At 44.1% G+C, this 13,163-nt stretch overlaps 1 protein-coding gene across 1 annotated transcript in view; it reads right to left on the bottom strand.

Moving 5' to 3' along the window:
- Positions 1 to 12,567: 12,567 nt before the first annotated feature.
- LCE5A (late cornified envelope 5A) overlaps positions 12,568 to 13,163 on the bottom strand; it is a 194,161-nt gene continuing 193,565 nt past the window's right edge. The window contains 2 exon segments of the mRNA XM_081225916.1: positions 12,568 to 13,049; positions 13,051 to 13,155. Coding sequence (XP_081082042.1) covers positions 12,837 to 13,049; positions 13,051 to 13,155 — 318 coding nt within the window. The 3' untranslated portion in view covers positions 12,568 to 12,836.

Below are 13,163 nucleotides of genomic sequence, written 5' to 3' on the forward strand. Positions count from 1 at the left end.
GTGGTGCACAGTGAGCTAAGGTCCTGGAAACAGAGGAAAGACCATTGGACGCAGAGCTTGAGTGATGAATTGGTGACCCTGGAGTGAGATCATCTAGCATAATGGTTGGTTGGTGGGACAAGCATTATTCAGCTGGATTAAGAAAGATTTAATAAAAGATAAAACAATGAATGGCATTTTCAAAACTGGGATAAGACACTAAGAAAAAAAAGATAGATGGATATGATAGCTGGAGATAAAGTTAATGCCCTTATTTTTTAAGCAAAGGTAATTTTAGTATGATTGAAAACAAGGGAGAGAGACCTAATGAGCCCCCAAATATGGTTCACTAGGTCTCCAGGATAAAGTTCCAGGAGCTTTGGGTAGTTGCAAAAGGCCCTGCCTTATCTATTCCCTGATCAGCTGTATAATCTCACCTGCCCTGGCTTCCTTGAGCTCCAGCCATGAAAAATTGGGCTACAAACCATGTACTCACCTTGCCAGCCTTTGCACTTAAGGCTGTTTTTTTTAATACATCTTTATTGGAGTATAATTGCTTCACAGTGTTGCATTAGTTTCTGCTGCACAACAAAGTGAATCAGGCATATGCTTATATATATCTCCATACCTCCTCTCTCGAGCCTCCCTCCCACCCTCTATTCCACCCTCTAGGTTGTCGCAAAGCACTGAGCTGATCTCCCTGTGCTATGCGGCTGCTTCCCACTAGCTAGCTGTTTTACATTTGGTCGTGTATATATGTCAGTGCTACTCTCACTTCGTCCCAGCTTCCCCCTCCCACCCCATGTCATCAAGTCCATTCTCTATGTCTACCTCTTTATTCCTGCCCTGCCACTAGGTTCATCAGTAGCATTTTTTTTTTTAGATTTCATATATATGTGTTAGCATACAGTATTTGTTTTTCTCTTTCTGTCTTATTTCACTCTGTATGACATACTCTAGGTCCATCCACCTCACTACAAATAACTCAATTTTGTTTCTTTTTATGGCTGAGTAATATTCCATTGTATACATGTGCCACATCTTCTTTATCCATTCATCTGTAGATGGATATTTAGGTTGCTTCCATGTCCTGGCTGCAATGAACATTGTGGTACATGACTCTTTTTGAATTATGATTTTCTCAGGGTGTATGCCCAGTAGTGGGATTGCTGGGTCGTATGGTAGTTCTATTTTTAGTTTTTTAAGGAACTTCCATATTGTTCTTCATAGTGGTTGTATCAATAAGTGGTGCTGGGAAACCTGGACAGCTATATGTAAAAGAATGAAATTAGAACACTACCTAACACCATACACAAAAATAAATTCCAAATGGATTAAAGACCTAAATGTAAGACCAGACACTATAAAACTCTTAGAGGAAAACATAGGAAAAACACTCTTTGACATAAACCACAGCAAGATCTTGTTTGACCCACCTCCTAGAGTAATGAAAATGAAAACAAAAATAAACAAAGGGGACCTAATTAAACATAAAGGCTGTTTACTTTAGCTTAAACATTTTTTCCTCTCTTCTCAGCCTGGCCAACTCCTATGCATCCTTCAGGACTAAGTTTAAACTATAGGTTTTGCCAAGCCCTCAGCAGGATGAGCGGTCCCCTCTCTGTGGTGCTGACTTCAAGCATTTAACCGTATTGTGACATTTGACTCTCTCTCCCACTGAATTATTAGAGAAGAGTTACTTGCTTGTATCAGAAAGTACGTAGAATATAGTAAGTACGTAAGTACGTAGCGTATGGTGAGTGATCAATAAGATTTTCATGAATGAAAGATTGCGGTTATGAACAGAAAATCGGCAGATGAGGGTGGGGCATAAAGGGAGAGGGTTGATTCCTGACTTTCAGGTACATGTAATCACATTTCATACCCCTAGAAAAATAGCCTTCAAGCACTGCAAACTAAGTTTCCAAGCATGCAGAGCTGATATAGCTACATTATTGGCAATAGATCTTATACATTCTTAAGAACAAGATACATCATTAAATGAGATACGTTGGGAGCAGTAGCTCTTGCTCTGATGCAATGTCTACAAGAGAAGAGAAGATACTTGCTTTTCTAGGGTGGACTATCATACATCCTGAGGCAAACTGACGTATTTCAGATTTATCTGGGCCAAATCATTCTGATCTTCTGCAGTGTCATTAGAGAGGATGTTTTCCTCACTCTGTATGAATGCCAGTTTTCCTGTTCAACAAGTTCCACTGAGTTAAGATGAAACTGCTGGGACTTCCCTGGTGACACACTGGTTAAGAATCCGCCTGCCAATGCAGGGGACACGGGTTCGAGCCCTGGTCCGGGAAGATCCCACATGCCGCAGAGCAACTAAGCCTCTGCACCACAACTACTGAGCCCGTGCACCACAACTACTGAGCCCTCGCACCTAGAGCCCGTGCTCCGCAACAAGAGAAGCCACTGCAATGAGAAGCCCGTGCACCAAAACGAAGAGTAGCCCCCGCTCGCCACAACTAGAGAAAGCCCGCGCGCAGCAGCGAAGACCCAACGCAGGAAAAATAAATACATAAATTTTTTAAAAAAATAAAAAAAGATGAAACTTCTATCCCTCCTGATGGGATCTCTTATTATAACTGTTCAATGATTTAAAGAGTACAAGATAGATCATGCAACAGGAAGAAAGATCCTGTGTAATTAACTTGATTTGGATGAGATCTTTTAGCTTCTGCAATTCTGCACTGTCCTGGTTCTCCTCCACCTGGATTTCTAGAATCTAAAGACCCAAAAATAGTCTTATGAATTGTCTGAGTAATTTCTCTGATTTCATCTTTGCCCTCTTCCCTTGGGACTCAGCTTCCCCTCTAAATGCTGGATTTCCCCCTCAGCTCAACTCTTGACTTTCTGTTTGCCCATTCATTCATTTGTTCATTCATTCACTCAACACATATTGACTGAGTGCCTTCTGTGAGCCAGTCTCTGTCCTTTACACTGAGGTTGCTGCAATGAACAAGACAGACAGAACAGGTCTGTCCTCTCAGTGACTTTCAATGAAGAGGTGGAACCACATTCATTCCCAAGGAGTTGACTCTCATCTCTGGATGACTTATTTCTATGTGTTTATATCAATTTTCAGAGAGTCTATGTCTGGAGTTCCAGCCCCACATCCTACCTCATGGTCATGTGTTGCTAGCACCTCAAACTCAACATGCCCTGGACCAAACTTACTCCTCCTCCCCACATCTCTTTCCTCCTGACTTCTCTGTTTTGTCAGTGGTATCATCATTTCCCAATCACCAGTCACAAAGCCTCAGAGAACCCCAGCTGCTTCCTCTTCTACAGTCCCAATATGTCTCCCAGCTCTGTCTATTCTTCTTCCTTCTGGACAAATGCTTTTGACATCTGTCATTTCCTTTCCTTGCCCACTGCCATGTACTGCGTTCAGATCCTCACTTCAAGCCTGGGCCATTGCACCTTCCCACAGTGATATACCATATTTTCTCAATTCACTTCCTCCTCCAGAGCATCCTAGTTACCACTGCCTAATTAATCTTAGGGTCATGTCAGAGGGTACTGTAGGTGTTATGTAGACCAACTCCTATCTTCCTAAAGTACTTCTTTCAAAACCATTTTCCTACCATCACTTGCCACAAATATATACAGTTTCAATGCCTTGATTTGGCAACCAAAACCCCCTGTGATCTGGCCTCATCTCTCCTCTCTAAGGATGTGTCCTCGTGGTGTTTCTACATCACCACCTCCACCTTGGATCTCCTTTCTCCTTCCTCTGTTCAAGCTTAAAACTACTCGCCTTCTTCACCCCAAAAAGCAATTAGAGCTCAGTGTTCAGATCATTGGTTTTGGAGTCAGACATATACAGTTCAGAATCCTGTTCTGACAATTACAAGCTGTACAACCTTGGGATGGCTACCTATTATAATAATATCTTAGTTTTCTTATCCTAAATATGTGAGAAAAAAACCTAGCTTGTGGGAGAGTTGGGAGGATTAAGTGAAGTAATGCCCAGTTCATAGTATCTGATTAATCTTACCATCAAATATCTATGCCAAGCAACTGGAATCCCAAGCTATTTCCCTAGTAGTAAAAGTTTCTAATGGGGCCAACATAACTGTGTGCTCCCCTTAAACCTCATAGCCTCAAGCTGCCAGCAAAGTAAGAACCCCATAATCATATGCCTTCCTGATCTGTGCAATGATTCCCACCTTTTCTGCTCAAATAGTTCTTCCTCCAGGAAGCCTTCCCTGATCCCTATCTAAAATCTCCATACACCTTTGGTTCATGTCTGTACTCTCTCTTCTTTATTTCAACACAGCACTTTTCATTATGTGAAATAATCTGACTTTCCTGCTCACTTTCTTGTCTGCCTCTATCCCAGAAGGTGAGGTCCATGCAGGCAGGGTCTTGACCTCATTCTTCATCCTGTCCCAGCACTGCCAACGGCATCTGACAGAGTTGAGTAAATGCATAAACAAATGAATCTCTGCCTCCCAAAGTGTCTCCATCCTTCAGACCCAGTGCAGATCCCTGCTCCGTGAAATCTTGTGAATAACCCAGTCCACAGTAACTTGCCCTCATTTGAAGTCCTGTAACAAATCCTCACCTAAATTCATTTGAATCCCCATAGTGCTTATCTATGTCGTGTTTTGTTTTTGATGTTTCTTGTATTTGTATGTATTGTATGTATCTGTATGTGACATTATTTCTTGTATGTGATGTTATCATTCATATCTTATATGATTATTTACCATGTTTCTCAACTCAGACTATAAGCTCCTTGAGGTAAAGTCATACTTTTGTGCATCTCCTAGAATTGTTTAGGTCAATACTTTACACATGATACGTTAATTAACATCCATTTACTTATTAACCGCTAGTATGTACCTGGCATAGTTCTAAATACTAGGAATGCAATGATAAATAAGGGATAAATAAACGCTGTCCCTCAATAATTAATTGGGTGACATTATTCAATTATCTCAGGGTACAGATTAAGAAGAGGGAGCTCTTCAGATGTAGAAAACAAACTTACGGTTACCAAGGGGTAAGCAGGGAGGAAGGATAAATTGGGAGATTGGTACTGACATATACCCACTACTGTATATAAAATAGATAACTAATAAGAACCTACTGTATAGCACAGGGAACTCTACTCAATACTCTATAATGGCCTATATGGAAAAATAATCTAAAAAAGAGTGGATATATGCATATGTATAACTGAATGACTTTGCTGTACAGCAGAAACTAACACATCATTGTAAATCAACTATACTCCAATAAAATGTTTTTTAAAAAGAAGAGATGACTCTTGGCTTTCTTGGAAAGCACTAGAAAGCCTAGTCCAATCAGAGACTGCCACTTCTTGGCTGGATAACCGCAGGTGGATCATGTAAACTCTCAGAGCCTCTCCTAATCTGTTAAACAGAAAACAGAGACAAAAATACTGTCTTACAGATTGTGAAGGAGATATGTGAACACACCTTATAAACTGCTAAGTTCTATATAAATATCAGTTGCTATTTTTATTACTATAATAACATAATTTAAGCAGGAACTGGAGCCATCATGAATAAAATACATTCAACAGTGCTGTCACTGAGGGAAAGCCTGTGCCACGTATACAGCTTTACCTGGTGCTAGAAGTCAGAGAAGGCTATGGGGCCATGAACAGAGAGCTCTAGCCCATCCAAAGTAGCTTTCCAGGTTTCTGTAATAAAACTATTCTTAGAATGCCCAAACCTTTCTCATCAAAGTTCCCCTGTGTGTCCTGCTGAGGGTCACATACTTGAGCCTGGCCATACCACCATCTCACAGTCAGCCATTTAATCTATATCTTTGTGCCTTGTGTGCAAGGGTATATACTGCTATTCGGATTCATGTGTCTCTCAGTGGTGAGTCACCATATTTCTTTCCCAAAACTCATGCCTCAGCTCCCTGATTAAGGGTCACCCCCTCCACCCTGAGGTTGGCTTTCCAATCTGTCTGTTCTGAGTCAGGCAGTTCTCCCTACCTGCCTCACCCCTCCACCAAGTCCCAGGGCTTTTTGCCTCAACACACATCACTGGCATTGGGAGAGGCAGCTCCATGGGTGGTGTCATCTGTTTGTAAACAGTTTCCACAAATCACCTCTCACTGGAAATTACAGAATCCCAGAGATGGAAATAAGGGCCCCTCTCATTCAGAGCCGGACTGCCTTTCAGAGCCTCCATGACAGGGGTCATTTGGTCTCAAGTATAAACATCCTGGATGAAATCAATGAAGCATTTCTGACCTTGCCTCAGAGCAAATACCTTTTGTTGGGTGGATGCCCTGACAGAGCTTACCAGTCATTGGGTCATTGATGGAACAGGAGCGAAGAAGCCAGGCTTCAATTTTCTAAGAGCCTGGGTGTGTCTGCAGAGGTCTGAGTGTCCCCTTCCCTGGGTGATGGTAATTTCTAAGATAGGAGAATATGATAGTTTGAGTCTGAGAACATGGACTTTGGAGTCAGACAGATCCCAGTTCCAATCTCATCTCCCTCACTCACCATCTAGGGACCTGGAACATTTGCTAGCTGTGCAACTTTGGCCAAGTCACTGAAACTCTCTGAGCCCCAGTTTCATTACATATAAAAAAAAATAGGGAAATTCCTGTCTTGTATGGAGATTATTGTGAGGATTAAAGGAGATAATATATGTAAAGTGCCTAAACCTGTGCCCAACCAAGCATGAGAACAGAGTAAATGCCCAATAAGTGGTAGCTATTGTCACTATTATTATCACTGTTACTATTGCCTCTTCCCTTGTGAACCCAGCAGACACCACTGCAGAGGACATTGTTCTGTTTTCTCTTCCTGAAATGAGTGGATAAGATCTACACCTACAGGCTGAGGTTTCCGAGCTAATCAGGATAACCCCACCACAACCACCACCTCTAGAAAATGACATTCCCATAATTCTGAGCATGGCACTTCTCGCCCTGCAGAGTCCTGGAAACCCATGTCTCCCAGTCAGACCTCAGCTGCATGAATGAGGCCTGGAGGGGGAGGTTCCCAGTCTCCCTGAATGCTCAACTGGCAAAGTTCCCTTACCCAACAAACAAAGCAGTGGGCTGGTGCTCTTCTGTGGCAAAAGTTAGTCTCAGCTCACCTGATTCCAAAGCCCTTAATAGTTGCAAATCCAAACCTTTGCCACGCAGCTGCCTGGGCCTGATGGGTAGGAGAGTGAGCACCTCAGTGGCAAGGCTCTGGAAGCCTTCCGGGGACCAAGCTGAGCCGTTAGGAGCATAAGCCCTGGCTTTTTCCATCATGCACAAGCTGAATGACTTTGAGCAAGCTCCTTAACCTGTTTCTCTTCTGTAAAATGGGTATAATAGCACCTACCTCACTGAGTCGTTGTGAGACGATGCATGTCCCATAAAGCCTTCAGAACACTGTCTGGCTCCATTATGTGAGTTCTGCTATCACGATTAAGTACCAGAAAGCCACTCTTGTTCAGGCTTTCCAGGGAAATTTTTAGTTTCCCGCCTTTTACAAATGTGCCAAGCCAGAGCTGAGTGAGAAAATGGAGTAACAGAACATGTAATAAATACACAAATAAATACACAAATAAAAGAACAAATAGGAAAGGGAGTGTTCTCAGGAGGTAGAAGTTTTATTATGACATGTCTTCAAAAGACAATCAAATCAGTAGGCTTTTATTGAGCACCTACATATGCAAGTCCCTGCAGACAGTAAAGTCCAGTGTCCCACCCATGGCTTTCAGGTTTCCAAGGAGAAAAGCACAAGGTGGGTCAGCGGGGGCGTGGTCAGGGAGTTTTGTGGGGCTGAGTATAGGGTGGGTGTCTGAACACCTAAGAGCAGTTATCTTTAAGGGGGCAAGCTCTGAGGCCCTGTCCCGCAGGGGAGCACGGTACTGAGGGGCGCAGGCACGGGGTGGGAGCAGCTCTCGCTCAGGTGTGGGGCAGCCGTGGCCTCAGCATCCGCCGCAGCAGCCAGAGCTCGAGGACCCAGACCGCTGTCTGCTGTCCGCGCAGCAGCAGCAGCAACGGCTGCCCTGCAGGCGGCGCCTCAGGGGAAGGCAGCAGCAGCCGACGGAACTGGAGCCGCAGCAGTCCGAGTCTCTGCAGCAGCCCAAACCGCAGCAGGAGGAGTCGTGGGGCGCCGGGGTGGGACACGAACCCTTCATGTCCTGAGAAGAGCCCTTGGAAAAGTCTTTACCGATCTGCTGGGAGGACATCGTCACAGAGAACCTGGAAGAAAACAGCTTTTCACATGGGAACACTGTTTCTTTCCAACACAGGACTTTTGAGATTTGACTTTGTGAGCACGTGAGCCCGGCATAATGCAAGGAAAGAAAACACACACAAAACACACACACACACACACACACACACACACACACCCAAGAAAAAGGAGAAGCAAAGGAACAAACCCCAAACAAAAGTTTCAGTGAGTGAGTTCCACTGAGTTAAACCTGCATAGAGAGGGAAACAGTCTATGCAAAAATCAATAGTTTTCCATTTTTTCTGACTAGAGTAAGGATCACCCAAGTTCACCACAGTGGAAAAGAAAGAGGATATTGTGGTAATTTTTCTGTCTGATCCAGTCCAAAATCTCCTGGCTCTTTTCCCCTCCCCCATTTCGCTGTGGCCATAGACCTTCAAATGGTATTCGCCTATCATTAGCATTGCATCAACACTACTTCAGTTAGAAAATACCAAAATCACACATATGTCCGTCTGTCCCAACCACCCAGATCTAAAGAATCCACGAACACCAGAAGCATGTCTTGGTCATTCTTTCCTGGCTATGCCTCTCACTCCCCATGACCATAAGGAAAAAGAGAGTGGTGCAGAGGATGGTAATACATCCCAGGTCAGGGAGTCAAAGACCTGGATTCCAGTCACATCTCTGCTACAGACTTGCAGTGTCACCTGGCAGAGTCACCCCCCACCTCCAATCTGGCTTCCATGTCCTCATGACGCCTGGAGAGGTCACCTCACTTGAAGCTTAAGGCACTCTCAAGGGCCCTCTTTCTGTATCTACCTGCTGGCTGTGTTCTGCCTTCTCCTCCCCTCTGCCTTCAACTCTTCCCATCCTCCTCCCCCAGGTTCCACTTGGAGACTTACTAGACCCTGGTTCCACTGGAAGACTCACTCAGCTTTCTAACTGGAATGCACCACCTGCTAGGCAATGGACTAGCCAGAGAACCTTTTATAAGGTTCCAGTTAGGCGCTGGCTCTTGGGAGGGGCCCATTTCCCAATAGCCATTCTCAACTGACGCTTACATCCCAGAGACATTCATCACTCAGGTAGCACCGTAGGTGGTGCACATGGGTATTCAAGTCACCACACAGAGGTGCCAGGATTGCTATAGCATGTTTACTTTCCAAACAGGACTCTGTTCATAGCTGGGAGGGCTGTGTGTGTGCTAAGACAGGGCATTGGGGCTCAATTGAAGAGAAGTCTGCCCCTTTCTTGGGACCTGTTCTCTTTGCCCTTTTCTACAGCGTACATGCACACACACCACAGTTCCCCTGTTCACACATTCATCCCAGTGTAGTCACCTAGATGGTAGTTTGTATTGGGTTAGCCAAAAAGTTTGTTCGGGTTTTTCTGTAACATCCTACAGAAAAGCCCAAACGAACTTTTTGGCCACCCCAAGAGTTCACTTGTTATCTTAGTTCACATCTCTCAGGATCTTGGTCCTTGGCCCCTCGGGAAAGGCCACAGTTTATGCAAAAAGCCTGCTGGATTTCATCAAGATGCTTCTGGGTGGGATTGTGTGAAGATGATGGTGAGGATGTGCCTATGGGAATCTCAGTGGCAGTTTCTTTGTCACTGGAGACTGGAAGAAAACCCCAGGCAAAGTTATGGAATAATTAAGACCAGGAAAGCTGTGAGTGTAGTCAGGTTACCAAAGCCCCATACAGCCCTGGTGGGCCTAAAAGAAAATATGCATATGGAATATTACTTAGCCATAAAAAGAAACGAAATTGAGCTATTTGTAATGAGGTGGATAGACCTAGATTCTGTCATACAGAGTGAAGTAAGTCAGAAAGAGGAAGACAAATACCGTATGCTAACACATATATATGGAATTTAAGAAAAAAAATGTCATAAAGAACCTAGGGGTAAAACAGGAATAAAGACACAGACCTACTTGAAAATGGACTTGAGGATATGGGGAGGGGGAAGGGTAAGCTGTGACAAAGCTAGAGAGAGGCATGGACATATATACAGTACCAAACTTAAGGTAGATAGATAGTGGGAAGCAGCCGCATAGCACAGAGAGATCAGCTAGGTGCTTTGTGACCGCCTGAAGGGGTGGGATAAGGAGGGTGGGTGGGAGGGAGACGCAAGACGGAAGGGATGTGGGAACAGATGTATATGTATGACTGATTCACTTTGTTATAAAGCAGAAACTAATAATAATAAAAAATAAATAAAAATAAATTTTAAATTTTAAAAAGAGGGAAGGGATATGGGAACAGATGTATATGTATAACTGATTCACTTTGTTATAAAGCAGAAAATAATAAAAAAGAAAAAAAAGAAAAACTTGTGCAGGATGCTGGTCGAATTGCCAAATACCAGGCCAGCTTGTGAGACTCTCCACTCCTGACCCCATCCCAAACTCCTTTTGAAGATAGGTTCTCCCTGGGACCACTGCCCAATGTGAAGAGAAAGAAGAAAGAAAGAAGGAAGGAAGGAAGAAAGGAAGAGAGGGAGGGAGGGAGGAAAGGAGACCTTTCCAAAGGTCCAAAGTGCCCATGAAAAATTGTGCCTTTAGAATAACTAACTTTTAAGAATTGAGAAAGACTTTGGAGGTCAACTGCTTTCAGAACTGCTTCTTAATCAATGCAACAGCCCACAACCATGAATATGAGGTAAAAGTGAAATCCAAGATTAAGAATTCAAGAATTGATGGTGAGACATAGGTTTGGGAGTGAGTGAGCTGAGAGAGGCATGAGTATGCACACAAGGAAAGGTAAGTCACAAAAAGATACCAGTTTCATTTAACATGGCTTTAGAGCCTGATTAACAGGTTGCATGTACCTAGGGCCACCTGTTGCTGCATACAGATGAGACATTTGAAAGGTGAGGTCGGTATTAGAAAAGAGGAAGTAATGAAGTAACAAGATGGAGACAGAATCTCCTCTGGGAGATGATTTGGGCAAGTACATGCTCATTATATGGACTTGCTGTAACCTCATATACTAACTTACTTTACCCACCACTGTTAACTCTTATCAAAGGAAGGTTTAATTGTTCATTTTGTACATAAAAGCCTGATTCAGAATTATCATTTCTACAGTAAGTCCCCTACATATGAACAAGTTCTGTTCCAAGAGCATGTACATGAGTCCAATTTGTTCGTACATCCAACAAAGTTAGCCTAGGTACCCAACTAACACAATCGGTTATATAGTACTGTACTGTAATAGGTTTATAATACTTTTCATACAAATAATACATAAAAACAAACAAACACAAAAAATAAAGAAAACATTTTTAATCTTACAGTACAGTACCTTGAAAAATACGATAGTACAGTTCAACAGCTGGCATACAGGGGCTGGCATCGAGTGAACAGGCAAGAAGGGTTACTGACTAGAGGAGGGAGAGGAAATGGGAGATGGTAGAGCTGAAGGATCATCAGCAGTAGGAGATGGAGGGCAGGCTGCATGTGAGAATGTATGCCAGATGTGTGAACTAACTTACATGATTGGACCTGAGTACGCACATTCACATCTTTGAAAGTTCACAACTTGAAGGTTCGTATGTAGGGGACTTACTGCATCACTCCTGAGTCTTTACTGAAGGAATCATCCTATTCCTAAAGGAAACAGAAAATCCAATGCAGTGACAGAAGCCCCCCGGCTCCCACCTCCATCCCCTCACACAAACACAAACACACACAAACACACACTCACACACACACACACACACCAACCACATGGAGACAGTCTTTGGCAGAGGAGGGGGTCCTTCTTGGTTCCCTAATCAGACCCAAACTCAGGCTTTCAGGCACCAGGGGAAATGGGCTCAGCCATTCCATACCTGCCTCCTAAACAGTCCCCCAGAAACTAACCCCCATCAGCTTTCCTCTCTAGTCAACTGATGGAAGCACCCAGGTTTATAATAATCAGAAAAGTAAAGGTGTCAATTCATTGGAGCCCAGAATGAGCACTTTAGGTGATCTATTGCTCATGACTAGGAAATAAATTCTTTTTTAAACCATCACCCATGCTTGAAAGAAACCCTTCCAGAGTCTTCTCACTGCGATCTTTCTGGGTACCACCATCTCCTCTCTGAAAACCCGTTCCTGGCCCTCCTCATGGAAAGCTTGTGTCAAAAGAATGGTCTCGGACATGATCCTTTTCTTCAAGCTTAAAGTTCCCTCCTTCAGATCGTAAAAGGGAATATTGTTTCCCAGAGGTCTAAGTAGCTTCAGTGCTGAAATCTGTTTCCCAAACTGATTTTTTTAAGTGTTCACTTACATTTAAAAGAAGGGAAGGGAGGATGGCCTGAGGCAGGGGGTGGGGAGTGGGAGAGGTGAACAAAATAATCAGGAGGCAGTGACATCAGGAAATAAAAAGCTTTATTGTTACAGGGAAAACAGCTTCATAACTGAATTCCAATCCAAGTCCTCCAAAGAACTATATCTGAGAGGGGAATCAGGCCAGTGAATGTCAGAGGTTAAACATCAAGACCTCACAAAGGAATGAACATGAGCAGGAAGAAGAGGGAAACGCTAAGTATTTCAGAAGTGCTTCCACTCTTCTTCCGTTCTTTCCAAACCAGAAAAAGAGAAGACCCAGGCTGGGCAGGTCATCAGCACTTGGGCTCCTGAAGTGTTGTTCCTCAGTGGGCTTCATTGCCCAGTTCAGCAGTGGCCCCCAGAGCAGCAGCCAGAGTCTCCAGAATGCTGGCCACTGCCGCTGCCACAGCAGCCAGAGCTATGGTGCCAGCGTCGAAGAGATCGGCGAAGCTTGTGGTGGCCCAGGCAGCAGCCCCAACCCCCAGAGCTACAGCAGCCGCCAGAGCTGGGGCCACAGCAGGAGACTGGAGGTGGGCAGGGGGCTGGGCACTTGGGGGGAGCACTTGGGGATACACTTGGCTGGGCCTTTGGGGGCACACTTGGGAGGGGGCTGGCACTGCTGCTGGTTTTGCTGGCAGGACATCTCAGCAGGAGCTGAATGAAGCTGGAAGA

Source organism: Mesoplodon bidens, assembly GCF_964165515.1.
Source record: "Mesoplodon bidens genome assembly, chromosome: 2".
Lineage (NCBI taxonomy): Eukaryota > Metazoa > Chordata > Mammalia > Artiodactyla > Ziphiidae > Mesoplodon > Mesoplodon bidens.